An 18,139-nucleotide genomic window follows, 5' to 3' on the forward strand; every position below is an offset into this window, starting at 1 on the left:
CATCTCTCTCTTTCACCCCTGCCTCTTTTTCCTTCAATCTCTCTTCAAACACTCTCTCGCTCTGTTTCCTTCCATCTCTCTCCAAACTCTCTCTCTCTCTCTGTTTCTCTCTTCCTTCCTCAGTCGCTCTTCTCTTCTGTCTTTCTCTACCTCCTCCCTCCCTCCCTTCATCCCTCAGTCTCTCTTCTGTCTTTCTCTACTTCCTCACTCCCTCCCTTCGTCCCTGTCTCTCTTCTGTCTTTACCTCCTCCTTCCCTCCCTGTCTCTCTTCTCTCCTGTCCTTCTCTACCCCCTCCCTCCATCCCTCAGTCTCTCGATGTATCTCAACTCCGAGGCAGGCATCAGTGTTAGTAGAGACAGAGCAGTGATATTGAGATGTGAGAATATGTTGGCTGCAGAACTGAAACCAACTAGGAGTCTAGAGAATAACTTGGTACCATATCTAGGGCACATGTGCTGCTTGAGGAACATTCAGATTGTCTTATAGAGTAAAAACACAGTTTAATAACATAGAAGAGATACTCACCCAGTCGCTGAAGACCAAACTGGCCAAATCCTTTTCCTCGGACGAATCCTTGGTACACAAAGGAACTAGATGAGGCAATGTAGGACACCTGTGAGAGAGAGAGAGCGAGAGAGACAGAGCGACAGAGAGATAGAGAGATAGAGAGATAGTGAGAGAGAGAGTGGAGAGAGAGATAGAGAGAAAGAGGAGAGTGGAGGGGGGGAGAGATGTGAGAGAGAGAGAGAGAGAGAGAGACAGAGAGATAGAGAGAGAGAGAGAGAGAGATAGAGAGAGAGAGATAGAGAGAGAGAGATAGAGAGAGAGAGAGTGGAGATAGAGAGAGTGGAGATAGAGAGAGTGGAGATAGAGAGAAAGAGGAGAGTAGAGAGAGAGACGGGAGAGTGGAGAGAGAGAGAGGAGAGAGAGGAGAGAGAGAGGAGAGAGAGGAGAGAGAGAGGAGAGAGAGCGAGAGAGAGCGAGAGAGAGAGGAGAGAGAGCGAGAGAGAGAGAGAGAGAGAGCGAGAGAGATGGAGAGAGAGAGAGAGAGAGAGAGAGAGAGAGAGAGAGAGAGAGAGAGAGAGAAAGAGGAGAGTAGAGAGAGAGACGGGAGAGTGGAGAGAGAGAGAGGAGAGAGAGGAGAGAGAGGAGAGAGAGAGGAGAGAGAGGAGAGAGAGAGGAGAGAGAGAGAGAGAGAGCGAGAGAGAGCGAGAGAGAGAGGAGAGAGAGCGAGAGAGAGAGAGAGAGAGAGAGAGAGAGAGCGAGAGAGATTGAGAGAGAGAGAGTGGAGATAGAGAGAAAGAGGAGAGTAGAGAGAGAGACGGGAGAGTGGAGAGAGAGAGAGGAGAGAGAGGAGAGAGAGGAGAGAGAGAGGAGAGAGAGGAGAGAGAGAGGAGAGAGAGCGAGAGAGAGCGAGAGAGAGAGGAGAGAGAGCGAGAGAGAGAGAGAGAGAGAGAGAGAGAGAGAGCGAGAGAGAGAGAGAGAGAGAGAGAGAGAGAGAGAGAGAGAGAGAGAGAGAGAGAGAGAGAGGAGAGAGAGCGAGGAGAGAGAGAGCGAGAGAGAGAGAGTAATCAGTGTCCAGTCAGTCAATCTGACAAATCAGCGTGTTGAAAATGAATTATCATGTCAGCGAGGACGAGAGGACTTCTTGTGACTGACAAGTTATATTATACCACGCTTTCCTGCATCCTACCTTCACTCTTTCTCTGTTGGTGACAGACGTGATCGTAGTGGGAAGTCTGGCTGGAGGATGGGGGTGATTACCAACCAGTGATTTAACTTACATTTTAATTAAAGAGAAAACTCTCTCTGGGTCCTACATCTCAACAGAGTGACAGCACAAGTGGGGGTGTGTGTGTGTGCGGTGCATCTTAATGTGTGTGTGTGTGTGTGTGTGTGTGTGTGTGTGTGTGTGTGTGTGTGTGTGTGTGTGTGTGTGTGTGTGTGTGTGTCTGTGGTCTGTGGTGACCTTTCTTCTAGCAGCTCTACCTCCTCTGATCAGAATGACCCGGGTGTTTTACAACCTCCTCTGATCAGAATGACCCTGGTGTGTGTGTGTGTTTTACTTACATGTCCGTCGAGGGCCCAGTTCTCCATCTTGAACTTGTTGACAAAGATCTCTACAGGACCTCTGATCTGATGCACCTGCAGCAGGAGCTGAGACTCCTCTCTCTTATAGGTACCTGAGGGACGGAGGGAGGGAATGAGAGATATAGAGAGGGGGAGGAAGGGAGAGAGAGAGACAGACAGACAGAGAGTGACAGACAGAGAGAGAGGAGGGAGGGAGGGAATGAGAGATATAGAGATGGAGAGGGAAAGAGCGAGAGAGAGAGACAGAGACATAGAGAGGGGGAGGGAGACAGAGACAGAGACAGACAGAGGGGGAGGGAGGGAGGGAGGGAGGGAGGGAGGGAGGGAGGGAGACAGACAGACAGACAGACAGACAGACAGACAGACACAGAGACAGAGAGACAGAGAGGGGGAGGGAGGGAGGGAGGGAGGGAGGGAGGGAGGGAGGGAGGGAGGGAGACAGACAGACAGACACAGAGACAGAGACAGACAGAGAGAGGGAGGGAGGGAGGGAGGGAGGGAGGGAGGGAGGGAGGGAGGGAGGGAGGGAGACAGACAGACAGACAGACAGACAGACAGACAGACAGACAGACAGACAGACAGACAGACAGACAGACAGACAGACAGACAGACAGACAGACAGACAGACAGACAGACAGACAGACAGAGACAGAGATAGAGATAGAGAGGGGGACGGAGGGAGAGAGAGACAGACAGAGAGAGAGAGTGAAAAGGAGACTGGTTAAGTACATAGAAATTGTATAATTTGGACAACATTTTCATCTATTCATCTATATAGTTCATAATCTACGTCAATCCATGTTTTCACAGAGAAAGAAAACTGGACCTCGTGACAACAGCCTCACCGGCCAGTTTGAGTTCCACCCCACTGTGGTCGATGAGTGTTCCGTTAACTCGCTGGTTGAAGGCTTCATAGGAGGTGATGCTAAGCATGGCTGGCTGCTTCTTCCCCAGGTACTCATACGATCCTCTCCACAGGCTGTTCTTAGCAAACACACCAACTGGGACTGGGGAGGGGGGTAGAGGGAGGCAGGGAGGGGAGGGAGGGAGGGAGGTAGGGAGATAGGGAGGGAGATAGGGAGGGAGGAAAGAGGGAGGGATGGAGGGAGGGAGGATAGAAGGGAGGGAGAGAGGAAAGGAGAGAGGGACAAAGACGGAGAGAGGGAGGGAGAGAGAAAAGTAGGGAGGGAGAGAGAGATGGAGATTGGGAGGGAGGCAGGGAGGGAGTTTAAGGAGGGAAGAAGGGCAGAGAGAGATGGAGAGAGGGAGGGAGGGAAGAAGGGCAGAGAGGGAGGGAGAGAGGGAGGGAGGGAAGAAGGGCAGAGAGGGAGGGAGAGAGGGAGGGAGGGAAGAAGGGCAGAGAGGGAGGGAGAGAGGGAGGGAGGGAAGAAGGGCAGAGAGGGAGGGAGAGAGGGAGGGAGGGAAGAAGGGCAGAGAGGGAGGGAGAGAGGGAGGGAGGGGAGAAGGGCAGAGAGGGAGTGAGAGAGGGAGGGAGGGAAGAAGGGAGAGAGGGAGGGAGAGTCAGATGGAGAGAGGGAGGGAAGAAGGGAGAGAGGGAGGGAGAGTCAGATGGAGAGAGGGAGGGAGGAGAGAGGAAAACAGATAAAAAGGAGACAAAATCAATAGTTAAAACTCAGTTTCAGTATTTTACGGTGCCGACACCTCAAGCTTTTAAAATTGATAATATCTGAGGAAACAGAATCAGTCCATTAAGAGAAGTGAAAACTGTCCCATTTCACAAGTAGCAAAAACCAATAGTGATATTGTCAATATCTAAAACTTTTAAAAACTTTGTTTGAAGTAACTTTGTCATCGGTGAATAAACATACTCTTAGCTTTCAGACAAACTTTAGACAAAATATGTGGTTGTATTTTAAGACATAGTGAGTACTGTTGACCAAACCAGACCAGCCTATAGGGACAGAAGCATGTTACTGTAGCGTGAGACAGTCTGACAGGATGTTAGTCTGTCCCAGGGCCTGTTACTGCAGCGTGAGACAGTATGACAGGATGTTAGTCTGTCCCAGGGTCTGTTACTGCAGCGTGAGACAGTCTGACAGGATGTTAGTCTGTCCCAGGGCCTGTTACTGCAGCGTGAGACAGTATGACAGGATGTTAGTCTGTCCCAGGGCCTGTTACTGTAGGGTGAGACAGTATGACAGGATGTTAGTCTGTCCCAGGGCCTGTTACTGCAGCGTGAGACAGTATGACAGGATGTTAGTCTGTCCCAGGGCCTGTTACTGCAGCGTGAGACAGTATGACAGGATGTTAGTCTGTCCCAGGGCCTGTTACTGTAGGGTGAGACAGTATGACAGGATGTTAGTCTGTCCCAGGGTCTGTTACTGCAGCGTGAGACAGTATGACAGGATGTTAGTCTGTCCCAGGGCCTGTTACTGTAGCGTGAGACAGTATGACAGGATGTTAGTCTGTCCCAGGGCCTGTTACTGCAGCGTGAGACAGTATGACAGGATGTTAGTCTGTCCCAGGGCCTGTTACTGTAGCGTGAGACAGTATGACAGGATGTTAGTCTGTCCCAGGGCCTGTTACTGCAGCGTGAGACAGTCTGACAGGATGTTAGTCTGTCCCAGGGCCTGTTACTGTAGGGTGAGACAGTATGACAGGATGTTAGTCTGTCCCAGGGTCTGTTACTGCAGCGTGAGACAGTATGACAGGATGTTAGTCTGTCCCAGGGCCTGTTACTGTAGGGTGAGACAGTATGACAGGATGTTAGTCTGTCCCAGGGCCTGTTACTGCAGCGTGAGACAGTATGACAGGATGTTAGTCTGTCCCAGGGCCTGTTACTGTAGCGTGAGACAGTATGACAGGATGTTAGTCTGTCCCAGGGCCTGTTACTGTAGCGTGAGACAGTATGATAGGATGTTAGTCTGTCCCAGGGCCTGTTACTGTAGCGTGAGACCGTTTGACAGGATGTTAGTCTGTCCCAGGGCCTGTTACTGCAGCGTGAGACAGTATGACAGGATGTTAGTCTGTCCCAGGGCCTTTAGAGACATGTTGAGTTGTTATTGTTGTCTTGTAACAAGTTGTATTTACCACACAGAAAGAGTATTTCTGTTTATCTAGCCTTTCATTTCTTACTGCCTGTCTTATTGTAGATGAGTTACCTGGTAGTTTAGGATTGGGCGGCTCCTGAACGGTCCCCACTGTATTCCCACTGGGACGCATATCAGCTGAAACGACAGCAACAACAGGACGTCATCATTAGCACTTCCTGTTTGACTGACTCTCTCTCTCCCCCCACATATACTCCCCTGGTACCCTGATCGAGGGTCACTTCTAGTGACAGGATACACACACACACACACACACACACAGCCACAGGAGAGGACATGATCTGAGTCCCACTGACAAACAGCCTGGACAGGACCAGCTGGACATCAACCCATATGTGTTGTTCTGGGGGAAAGTTATATTAGAAATGTACAGCTGGAAGGTACACATACACACACACACACACACACACACACACACACACACACACACACACACACACACACACACACACACACACACACACACACACACACACACACACACACACACACACACACACACACACACACACACACACACACACACACACACACACACACACAGACAAACAACAGCTGAGAGTTGAGTACACACACATGCACTCCAAGGTAAACCCAGCCGATATTAAAATCCCAGGCCTCGGTGAAAACTGCACAACAAAACTGGATAATTATTGAACAACAGGACATTGCAGTGTTCTTACAGAAATAAGTAAACATGACTGTTGACTATTCCACAAATTAAACACGACTAAAAGTGTGTGTTTGCGTAGGTGTGTGTACTGTCCACGGGTGTGTGTTGTCCATACCAGCACAGACTGGTTGCTTCCCGGTCCAGCTGCCGTCGCCCCGACAGGTTCTGTGTTCTGACCCCTCGGCCAGGTAAAACCCTGGCTGACAGGTGTAGATCAGGGTGTAACCTAGAGACGGCAACTCTATGGCAGACACATCCACCTGGATGGGCAACTCTGGCTGGCTACAGTGGTGAGCTGGAGAGATGGAGAAGGAAAGGAGGAGAGAGAGAGAAGAGAGAGAGAGATGGAGGAGAGAGAGAGAAGAGAGAGAGATGGAGGAGAGAGAGATGGAGGAGAGAGAGAGAAGAGAGAGAGAAGAGAGAGAGAGAGATGGAGGAGAGAGAGATGGAGGAGAGAGAGAGAAGAGAGAGAGAGAGAGTTTTTTTTTAAAAATTTTTTAATAAAAAACCTTTATTTTATACTCAAGTGTTAACATAAATAATGACACACTGCCTTTTCAGAAATGAAATAACAAATGTAATTCCTAAACAAAAAAATAAATACATAACATATACATTCAACTTATTTCATCAGCAAAAAATAATTTCCCCTCCTCTACAAAACAAAGCGCTCCTTCGTATGCCCACTTCCCTCAAACACTATGAGATCTTTTACAGCTGAGAAGAACTCAAAATCTACTTTTATTCTTGCTTTCACTAATCCTTTAAAAACACATCTTACATCCTGCCCATATCCCGTTTCTATCTTATGTTTCCTACTCAGAAAAATTGACATCTTAGCTTGTCCCAAAATAAAATTTAACATTTGACATTTTCTTTTCTGTTGCTTACTATATCGAAAACCCAAAATAAAAACAGTGTTATTGAAAACCTCCCCTACAGCTTTAAACAAAGATTCCAGCACTTCCAATAGAGGTTTTATCCTCTCACACTCCATAAAACAGTGAAAAATTGTTTCTCTTATATTACAAAAAGGACATCCATCTCTAACATCTGAGTTAATGACAGATACAAAAGCATTAACTGCAATGATACCATGTAATACCCTCCATTGCATATCACCAGTACCCTTTTGTAACGGTGGCTTGTACAGTGCTCTCCATTCTGGCTTTACCTTGTCATCAATGCCCAATTTTACCCTCCATGGTGTGTCTTTTCTATTTTTCAATTTATCTTTATTCAACACCTTGACACACCCCCTATACAAGTCCTTCCCATTCACCTCATCCAAACCCACCTCCTCCAACCCTCTCAAATCCAGCAATAACGCCTTTCTTTCTGACTGGGATATTTGGTGTAATCCCTAGTCTTGGAAATGAGACGTCTTCATCTTTTACCTTCTTCTTTTGACTACTAAGCATACACCACTCTTCCGCTGACAGAGCCTTCCTGCAGCTCCCCAGCATTTGTCCGACAATCCTTTCCGACCTCATCCCCAAATGTTCAGCCACCCGTCTTCCATCCATTAAGGCGGGCCCAGCCATGGCCATTAACTGTTTTAAGGTGATGATTTTGCCCTTCACCAGAATCTTGGAGAAATGTGGAACAGCTGCAGTTGTACAATCCAGTCTTGCCCCATACACCAGAGGTTCCTCCAACCGCCAATGCACTGACTCTGCTGAACTTCGCCTTGACACCTTCATTATGCTCCACACTCTGAGAAGGCCTCTGTAAAACGGAGGTACTCCCTCCCTAGAAATCTGGCTACTATCAACCAGAAATAAAGCCTTCTTTAAACCTAATCCTCCAACCTTCTGTAATACAAGACCTGCCACCCCTCTCCACACCACATTTTCCGGTCCATAAAGCAACCTTTGAATAAACTGAAACCGGAAAGCAGCAGCCCTACTAGCAAGATGTACAAGACCTTGTCCCCCCTCCTCTTTTGACAAATACAAAACACTTTGTGGAACCCAGTGATATTTATCCCAAAAGAAATCCACAATAATTGCCTGTATCTTAGCCAGAAGGCCAGATGGTAGTTCTAACACTGACAACCGATGCCACAGTGTAGAGGCAATCACATTGTTAACTATAATAGTGCGCCCCCTATATGACATACGAGATAGTAACCAACGCCATCTCCTCATCCTCCCTTCCACCATTTCAACCACCCCACTCCAATTTTTTTCCATAATCCCCTCATCTCCTAGGTACACTCCAAGATACTTAAAACCTCCCTTACACCATTCTAGCCCCCCTGGCAAAGCCATGATCCCTCCAGCCCATTCTCCAATCTGTAAAGCACAACTCTTTTGCCAATTTACCTTTGCAGAGGATATTCCTAGCCTGGTTCCTCTCTAGGTTTCTTCCTAGGTTTTGGCCTTTCTAGGGAGTTTTTCCTAGCCACCGTGCTTCTACACCTGCATTACTAGCTGTTTGGGGTTTTAGGCTGGGTGTCTGTACAGCACTTCGAGATATTAGCTGATGTACGAAGGGCTATATAAAATAAAATAAAATAAAAAAATAAAATTGAATTGAATTGAATTCCCCTAAAATGATCAACCATTAGACTCAAACTATCCACCTCCGCTTGATTTTTCACTAACACAACTACATCATCAGCATAGGCTGAGAGACGAATAGGAGGAATATCCTCTGAAAGGTACACCCCTGCAATGCGACTTCTAATGCTATTTAGTAGTGGCTCTATAGCAATTGCATACAACATTCCTGACAAAGAACATCCCTGCCTAATACCTCTACACACTTTAAAAGGAGCACTCAAACCACCGTTAACTTTCAATACACTTTCAATGTCACCATATACAGTGGGGAGAACAAGTATTTGATACACTGACAATTTTGCAGGTTTTCCTACTTACAAAGCATGTAGAGGTCTGTAATTTTTATCATAGGTACACTTCAACTATGAGAGAAGGAATCTAAAACAAAAATCCAGAAAATCACATTGTATGATTTTTAATTAATTAATTTGCATTTTATTGCATGACATAAGTATTTGATACATCAGAAAAGCAGAACTGAATATTTGGTACAGAAACCTTAGTTTGCAATTACAGAGATCATACGTTTCCTGTAGTTCTTGACCAGGTTTGCACACACTGCAGCAGGGATTTTGGCCCACTCCTCCATACAGACCTTCTCCAGATCCTTCAGGTTTCGGGGCTGTCGCTGGGCAATACGGACTTTCGGCTCCCTCCAAAGATTTTCTATTGGGTTCAGGTCTGGAGACTGGCTAGGCCACTCCAGGACCTTGAGATGCTTCTTACGGAGCCACTCCTTAGTTGCCCTGGCTGTGTGTTTCGGGTCGTTGTCATGCTGGAAGACCCAGCCACGACCCATCTTCAATGCTCTTACTGAGGGAAGGAGGTTGTTGGTCAAGATCTCGCGATACATGGCCCCATCCATCCTCCCTTCAATACGGTGCAGTCGTCCTGTCCCCTTTGCAGAAAAGCATCCCCAAAGAATGATGTTTCCACCTCCATGCTTCACGGTTGGGATGGTGTTCTTGGGGTTGTACTCATCCTTCTATTCCTCCAAACACGGAGAGTGGAGTTTAGAGCAAAAAGCTCTATTTTTGTCTCATCAGACCACATGACCTTCTCCCATTCCTCCTCTGGATCATCCAGATGGTCATTGGCAAACTTCAGACGGGCCTGGACATGCGCTGGCTTGAGCAGGGGGACCTTGCGTGCGCTGCAGGATTTTAATCCATGACGGCGTAGTGTGTTACTAATGGTTTTCTTTGAGACTGTGGTCCCAGCTCTCTTCAGGTCATTGACCAGGTCCTGCCGTGTAGTTCTGGGCTGATCCCTCACATTCCTCATGATCATTGATGCCCCACGAGGTGAGATCTTGCATGGAGCCCCAGACCGAGGGTGATTGACCGTCATCTTGAACTTCTTCCATTTTCTAATAATTGTGCCAACAGTTGTTGCCTTCTCACCAAGCTGCTTGGCTATTGTCCTGTAGCCCATCCCAGCCTTGTACAGGTCTACAATTTATCCCTGATGTCCTTACACAGCTCTCTGGTCTTGGCCATTGTGGAGAGGTTGGAGTCTGTTTGATTGAGTGTGTGGACAGGTGTCTTTTATACAGGTAACGAGTTCAAACAGGTGCAGTTAATACAGGTAATGAGTGGAGAACAGGAGGGCTTCTTAAAGAAAAACTAACAGGTCTGTGAGAGCCGGAATTCTTACTGGTTGGTAGGTGATCAAATACTTATGTCATGCAATAAAATGCAAATTAATTACTTAAAAATCATACAATGTGATTTTCTGGATTTTTGTTTTAGATTCCGTCTCTCACAGTTGAAGTGTACCTATGATAAAAATGACAGACCTCTACATGCTTTGTAAGTAGGAAAACCTGCAAAATCGGCAGTGTATCAAATACTTGTTCTCCCCACTGTATCTCCTTTATCATGGCAATAAAACCAGAGCTGAACCCAAACGCCTCAAGCGTGTGCCATAAATATTGATGTTCAACTCGGTCAAATGCCTTTTCCTGATCAATTGAAATTAGACCAGCATCCAACCCAATAGCCCTAGAGACGTCCAAAAAATCACGAATCAGAGAAATGTTATCCCCTATCTGCCTGCCAGGAACACAGTAGGACTGGTCCGTATGTATGATTTGCCCCATCACCTCCCTCAGCCTGTTGGACAAAGCCTTTGACAATATCTTATAATCAGTGCACAATAAAGCCACCGGCCTCCAGTTCTTCACCTCCCTAGGGTCACCCTTTTTGGGCAATAGGGTGAGGACAGCCCTTCTGCAGCTTATTGGTAGTAACCCTCCGGTTAAACTATCATTAACTACTGCTAGCCAATCCTCTCCCAACATAACCCAAAAAGACTTAAAAAAGTCAACGGGAAGCCCATCAATGCCTGGTGCCCTTCCATTTTCCATGCCTTTTAATGCAGTGTATAAATCCTGCAAAGACAATGGTTGCTCAAGCTCAACCTGAGCTTCTGCAGCCACCTTTGGGAGCCCATCAAAGAACTGCTGTGTCACTGTTTTATCCTCTTTGTACTCACACTTGTAGAGCTCAGCATAGAACTCTACTGCCCTCTTTCTAATTTCACTAGGGCTAGTGAGCTCTTGTCCAACAGCTGATTTGAGACAATGAATCATTTTTCTTTGTCCATTCTTTTTCTCTAAACCAAAGAAAAATTTGGATGAGGCATCCATTTCAGATATTCCCTGAAACTTACTTCTCACCAATGCCCCCTGTGCTCTGATACCCAGCAGGTCTGCCAATGCAGCTTTTCTCCTCTTGAGGGCCTGAGTATGGCCTCGATCTCCTGTGGTCTCAACCAACGTCATGAGTTCCACTATTTCAAACTCTAGGGCTTTCATTGATCTGGTGATATCCTTGGTGACATTCCTCGTGTATTGATTACAGAATTGTTGAATCTGAATTTTCCCTATATCCCACCACTGTTGAAGGGATACAAAACTGGTCTTTTGAGACCTCCACCTCTCCCAGAAAAAACTGAAACCTTTCCTGAAGTGAGCATCACTCAATAAAGTTATATTAAAATGCCAGTATAAGCTTTTGGGTTTTACATCGTTAATGAACACCACCTCTGTTATTAAACAATGATCAGAAAATCCCACTGGGGTTATCACACTTGATTTACAGACCTGAGATTGATGCTCAAAACAATAAAACCTATCTAACCTATCCATAGAGATGATGTTCTCTCTCACATGCGCCCAGGTGTACTGCCTTGTTCCTCCATGTTGACTCCGCCAAATATCACACAGTTCATGTGTTACAATGAGGCGTTTTTAAAAAATCCTTGAGGCTGTATGAGGTTCTTGGTGATTTCTATCTAAATCGCTGACTGTGCAGTTAAAATCCCCAGCAATAAATAAATAATCCTCTTTATTATATTTCTCAATGGTATTTGATAATGTCTCTAGAAAACATACCCTCTCAACTGTCACCACTGGGGCATATACATTTATCAGACACATAGTGATGTTTTCACATCTCGCTCTAACTTTTAATAACCTCCCCTCAACTACCTCTTCAACCTCATAAGATAAAGGCAAACACCCTTTTGAGAACAAGATAGCCACACCCCCACTTTTTGAGTTTTTATGACTACACACCACTGTCCCCCCCCACTCCTTTTGCCACATAACTTCATTTTCCAAATTACTATGCGTTTCTTGTAGAAAATGTATGTCACTTCCCTTTCCCCTAATTAACTCATACACTATGGCTCTTTTTTTTACCATCTCTTGCCCCATTTACGTTTAAAGAAGAAATCTTAAAACTGCTCATGGATGAAAAAATTATACAGAGGAAGATACAGCCACCACATCTCTTTACAGAGTTAAAACTGCAACTGAACTCTTTCATTTTCTTTAGAATTTACATCACTTATCACTCTCGTGACCACTTTCTTGAGTCTAGCAATTTCAGGGCTTTTTAAACCTCCCCCTGTAATTTTTGACATCAGAAACTTTGCTGATTCAATAAACAATTCACTTTCAGGAAAAAAATCAGTTACATTGTAATCCTGCATATATTTCTTCCCTTTTGTCAACTTCAGAAATTGACGTATCTTCTCAATCCCATACCTCCCTTCCACCCCATTTATCTCGCTATATTGTTGTGACGCGTCAGATGACTCACTCTCGCTATCCTCCCCAGAAGAAAACTCCACCATCTCTACAACTTGTTCATCTTCAACTGATTTATCAATCTCTACCTTTCTCTTAGAATTAGACCCTTCACCACCCCTTAAATTCTTCCTTTTACTCCTCGGTATTTTGAAAACATCTGCTTCCTTTTCCGTTATTTCAATCTCCTCTTGACCTCCAATTTCATTTTCCAGCACCACCTCAGCGACGGCAGTCGCAATCTCACCGACTGTTTCCCCTCCCTCTTTGTTCTGATCTACCACAATTGCCCCCGTATCCACAATGCCTTCCTCTCCTACTTTTCCAACCACATCTGCCCACCTTCTCCCTTCCCCTGCACCCTTAGCATGTTCATCCCTTCGCGGTGGTGCGTTAGTTGCACCAGCACTAGAGTTACTACCTGGCTCAGCGCGCTCATTCTCGTGACAACTACGCACCAAATGCCCCTCTTTTCCACAGCCAAAGCATTTAATTGATTCAGTAGAAGCGTAGAATACATAATCAAATCCATCAATCTTAAAACTGAACGCTAAATTCAGTTCATCTCCGTCCTTTTTTAAAATCATATGCACTTGTCTCCTATGAGACACGACATGTTTCAACAACGGAGATTTGCATCCAAAAAGAACCTTCTTTATTGTAGATACGATTTGACCATGGCGAGATAACTCTCGCTCCAACACTTCATCTCTAACAAAAGGTGGCACGTTAGAAAGTATCACTTTTTTCGCCGGATTCATAAGCGGAAATACCTGCGTCTGTGTCTCCCGCAACACAACACCCCTCTCAACTATTTTATTCACCTTTTCAATTGAATCTAAGAATATCACTACAGCGCTATTCATCCTTGAGGCTGATTTGATGCTATCAACAGCCAAGCTACATTCTTCCACTGAACACCCGGCCGCAGCAGGAATCTTTACTCCATGCCTCCGACTAAGTTTTTCAAACTCCTCACTCCCGCGAGTGGCCATTGCAACCAGCCCCACCCGCTGGTCGTGCCCTCGCGAAAAACCAACCTCAACGATCCCACCACCCTTATACGTGCTTAGTGATAATTAAACCAGATACCCTTAAAACAACTAAACTAATCAATATATATATATACCAAAACCCAATAGAGTGAAAAGAAATTCCAATCGCTCTCACAATCACTCCTGCTTGACGACTCACTCCCAGCATGCACTCCGACGAGAGAGAGAGAGAGAGAGAGAGAGAGAGAGAGAGAGAGAGAGAGAGAGAGAGAGAGAGAGAGAGAGAGAGAGAGAGAGAGAGAGAGAGAGAGAGAGAGAGAGAGAGAGAGAGAGAGAGAGAGAGAGAGAGAGAGAGAGAGAGAGAGAGAGAGAGAGAGAGAGAGAGAGAGAGAGAGAGAGAGAGAGAGAGAGAGAGGGAGAGAGAGAGAGAGAGAGAGAGAGAGAGAGAGAGAGAGAGAGATAGAGAGAGAGAGAGAGAGAGAGCAATGAAAAGGAAGACAGGGTAGATAGATGGTGGGAGGAGAACAGTCAGATGATTTTACTAATGTTAATACTCTGTCTCTACATCCAGGGTGTATATTAGTGAAAACACTCTGTATATTAGGCGAGGTGTTCAAATCAAATCAAATCATACACACATTGGTAGCAGATGCTATTGCGAGTGTAACATATACACTCTGGTTGGAAACCGCTCCAGGTGTGTGTGTGTGTTTGTGTGTGAGCATGAGCACACGTGTGAGGGTGTGGGTGTGGGTGTGTGTGTGTGTGTGTGTGTGTGTGTGTGTGTGTGTGTGTGTGTGTGTGTGTGTGTGTGTGTGTGTGTATATACTAACCTATACACTCTGGTTGGAAACCGCTCCAGGTGTGTGTGTGTGTGTGTGTGTGTGTGTGTGTGTGTGTGTGTGTGTGTGTGTGTGTGTGTGTGTGTGTGTGTATATACTAACCTACTCTGGTTGGAAACCGCTCCAGGTGTGTGTGTGTGTGTGTGTCTGTGTGTGTGTGTGTGTGTGTGTGTGTGTGTGTGTGTGTATATACTAACCTATACACTCTGGTTGGAAACCGCTCCGTGTGTGTGTGTGTGTGTGTGTGTGTGTGTGTGTGTGTGTGTGTGTGTGTGTGTGTGTGTGTGTGTGTGTGTGTGTGTGTGTGTGTGTGTGTGTGTGTGTGTGTGTGTGTGTGTGTGTGTGTGTGTATATACTAACCTATACACTCTGGTTGGAAGCCATTCCAGGTGAGGTTGGGTAGACAGGAGCGTGTTGTGGAGCCCTGTAGCAGGTAGCCTTTCCTACAGCTGAACAATACTGTACTGCCGATCTGTTGGGTGGAGACACACGTCAGGGTTGGTGTCAGATACACACATCATCCCCACGGTATTGTAAAATGGTAGCATGAATGTAAATAGCCCATCCAACTACCTCATACCCATACTGTATTTATTTATTTATCTTGCTCCTTTGCACCCCAGTATCTCTACTTGCACATTCATCTTCTGCACATCTACCATACCAGTGTTTAATTGCTATATTGTAATTACTTCGCCACCATGGCCTATTTATTGCCTTAACTCCCTTATCTTACCTCCTTTGCAAACACTGTATATAGACTTTTCTATTGTATTATTGACTGTATGTTTGTTTTACTCCGTGTGTAACTCTGTGTTGTTGTTTATTGTCAAACTGCTTTGCTTTATCTTGGCCAGGTCGCAATTGTAAATGAGAACTTGTTCTCAAATAGCCTACCTGGTTAAATAAAGGTCAAAAAATAAATAAAAATAAAAAAACATTGTAACCTGGTATCCTTGGGTGATGTTCTGGTTTCCAAACAGAGGGGTTCCGGGATCTCCACAGGTGGTGTGGCTGGGATCTGAAACAGACACACAGTGTTACAGACAGGACAACTCCTACTACAGAGAAACTGAGGAGCAGGACACTAGACTTGGTTGTCAATCTAACGGTCCAACTCTTATCATGACATGTTATTCCTGTAGTCCAGGGTTCCGTATGTGTCCTGGGTCTTACAGTAGGAGTGCAGATCTGAGATCAGGTCTTCCAGTGTAATCTTACAAGCCAAAAAACTGACTCTAAATCAGCACTCGTTCTGTGAGCCACTGAATACAATACGTACAGCCACTGGTCTGTGTTGGATTGGTCACGATGGCCCAGAGACACACTGAGGATAACAAACATGAAGAACATCTTCCTAATATTGAGTTGCACCCCCTTTTGCCCTCAGAACAGCCTCATTTCGTCGAGTCATGGACTCTACAAGGTGTCGAAAGCGTTCCACAGGGATGCTGGGTCCATGTTGACTCCAATGCTTCCCACAGTTGTGTCAAGTTGGCTGGATGTCCTTTGGGTGGTGGACCATTCTTGATACACATGAGAAACTGTTGAATGTGAAAAACCCAGCAGCATTTCAGCTCTTGACACAAACCGGTGCTCCTGCCACCTACTACCGTAACCCCGTTCAAAGGCACGTAGATATTTTGTCTTGCCCATTCACCCTCTGAATGACACACATACACACAATCCATGTATCAAGGCTTAAACATCCTTCTTTAACCCGTCTCCTCCCCTTCATCTACACTGATTGAAGTTGATTTGACAGGTGACATCAATAAGGGATCATAGCTTTCACCTGGATTCACCTGGTCAGTCTGTCATGGAAATAGCAGGTGTTGTTAATGTTTTGTAAACTCAGTGTATATTTACAGAGTTCGACCAACTTTTTAGAATGTTAAAAATTGTTCTTCTTCTAGACATTCGGTTACATAACATGGTTTAAATATTCTGCATGTTATGTTGTTGTGGAGCTAACATGCCTACAACATCATTTAGCGTCATCACGTAAACGCTTCATAATGTAGAAACCCAACTTCCTAAATACAGTACAAGGCTCTGGTACGGGATGGCTGACTGCCTGGTCTGAGTTGGTTCCTGATAGGACCCATTCTGAGTGCCTGGTCTGATTTTGTTCCTGAGAGTTAGTAGGACCCATTCTGAGTGCCTGGTCTGAGTTGGGTCCTGAGAGTTGGTTGGACCCATTCTGAGAGCTTGGTCTGAGTTGGTTCCTGAGAGTTGGTTGGACCCATTCTGAGTGCCTGGTCTGAGTTGAGTCCTGAGAGTTGGTAGGACCCATTCTGAGTGCCTGGTCTGAGTTGGGTCCTGAGAGTTGGTTGGACCCATTCTGAGTGCCTGGTCTGAGTTGGGTCCTGATAGGACCCATTCTGAGTGCCTGGTCTGAGTTGGGTCCTGAGAGTTGGTTGGACCCATTCTGAGTGCCTGGTCTGAGGTGGTTACTGAGAGTTAGTAGGACCCATTCTGAGTGCCTGGTCTGAGTTGGGTCCTGAGAGTTGGTTGGACCCATTCTGAGTGCCTGGTCTGAGGTGGTTACTGAGAGTTAGTAGGACCCATTCTGAGTGCCTGGTCTGAGGTGGGTCCTGATAGGACCCATTCTGAGTGCCTGGTCTGAGGTGGTTCCTGATAGGACCCATTCTGAGTGCCTGGTCTGAGTTGGGTCCTGAGAGTTGGTTGGACCCATTCTGAGTGCCTGGTCTGAGTTGGGTCCTGAGAGTTGGTTGGACCCATTCTGAGTGCCTGGTCTGAGTTGGGTCCTGAGAGTTGGTTGGACCCATTCTGAGTGCCTGGTCTGAGTTGGTTACTGAGAGTTAGTAGGACCCATTCTGAGTGCCTGGTCTGAGTTGGGTCCTGATAGGACCCATTCTGAGTGCCTGGTCTGAGGTGGTTCCTGATAGGACCCATTCTGAGGGCCTGGTCTGAGTTGGGTCCTGAGAGTTGGTTGGACCCATTCTGAGTGCCTGGTCTGAGTTGGTTACTGAGAGTTAGTAGGACCCATTCTGAGTGCCTGGTCTGAGGTGGTTCCTGATAGGACCCATTCTGAGGGCCTGGTCTGAGTTGGGTCCTGAGAGTTGGTTGGACCCATTCTGAGTGCCTGGTCTGAGTTGGTTACTGAGAGTTAGTCGGACCCATTCTGAGTGCCTGGTCTGAGTTGGGTCCTGATAGGACCCATTCTGAGTGCCTGGTCTGAGGTGGTTCCTGATAGGACCCATTCTGAGGGCCTGGTCTGAGTTGGGTCCTGAGAGTTGGTTGGACCCATTCTGAGTGCCTGGTCTGAGTTGGGTCCTGAGAGTTGGTTGGACCCATTCTGAGTGCCTGGTCTGAGTTGGGTCCTGAGAGTTGGTTGGACCCATTCTGAGTGCCTGGTCTGAGTTGGTTACTGAGAGTTGGTTGGACCCATTCTGAGTGCCTGGTCTGAGTTGAGTCCTGAGAGTTGGTTGGACCCATTCTGAGTGCTGGTCTGAGTTGGGTCCTGAGAGTTGGTTGGACCCATTCTGAGTGCCTGGTCTGAGTTGGGTCCTGAGAGTTGGTTGGACCCATTCTGAGTGCCTGGTCTGAGTTGGGTCCTGAGAGTTGGTTGGACCCATTCTGAGTGCCTGGTCTGAGTTGGGTCCTGAGAGTTGGTTGGACCCATTCTGAGTGCCTGGTCTGAGTTGGGTCCTGAGAGTTGGTTGGACCCATTCTGAGGGCCTGGTCTGAGTTGGGTCCTGAGAGTTGGTTGGACCCATTCTGAGTGCCTGGTCTGAGTTGGGTCCTGAGAGTTGGTTGGACCCATTCTGAGTGCCTGG

At 46.5% G+C, this 18,139-nt stretch overlaps 1 protein-coding gene across 1 annotated transcript in view; it reads right to left on the minus strand.

The window, feature by feature from the left end:
- Positions 1–18,139, minus strand: part of csmd2 (CUB and Sushi multiple domains 2) — an 899,615-nt gene that overhangs the window by 21,204 nt on the left and 860,272 nt on the right. The window contains exons 58-64 of the mRNA XM_071373664.1: positions 15,284–15,357; positions 14,697–14,808; positions 5,952–6,131; positions 5,215–5,280; positions 2,938–3,099; positions 2,072–2,184; positions 527–614 (exon numbers count right to left, since the gene is read on the minus strand). Of these exons, the coding sequence (XP_071229765.1) occupies positions 527–614; positions 2,072–2,184; positions 2,938–3,099; positions 5,215–5,280; positions 5,952–6,131; positions 14,697–14,808; positions 15,284–15,357 (795 nt within the window). The remainder of the gene's footprint in view (positions 1–526; positions 615–2,071; positions 2,185–2,937; positions 3,100–5,214; positions 5,281–5,951; positions 6,132–14,696; positions 14,809–15,283; positions 15,358–18,139) is intronic.

The sequence above is a fragment of the Salvelinus alpinus genome, chromosome 29 (assembly GCF_045679555.1).
Source record: "Salvelinus alpinus chromosome 29, SLU_Salpinus.1, whole genome shotgun sequence".
Classification (NCBI taxonomy): Eukaryota; Metazoa; Chordata; class Actinopteri; order Salmoniformes; family Salmonidae; genus Salvelinus; species Salvelinus alpinus.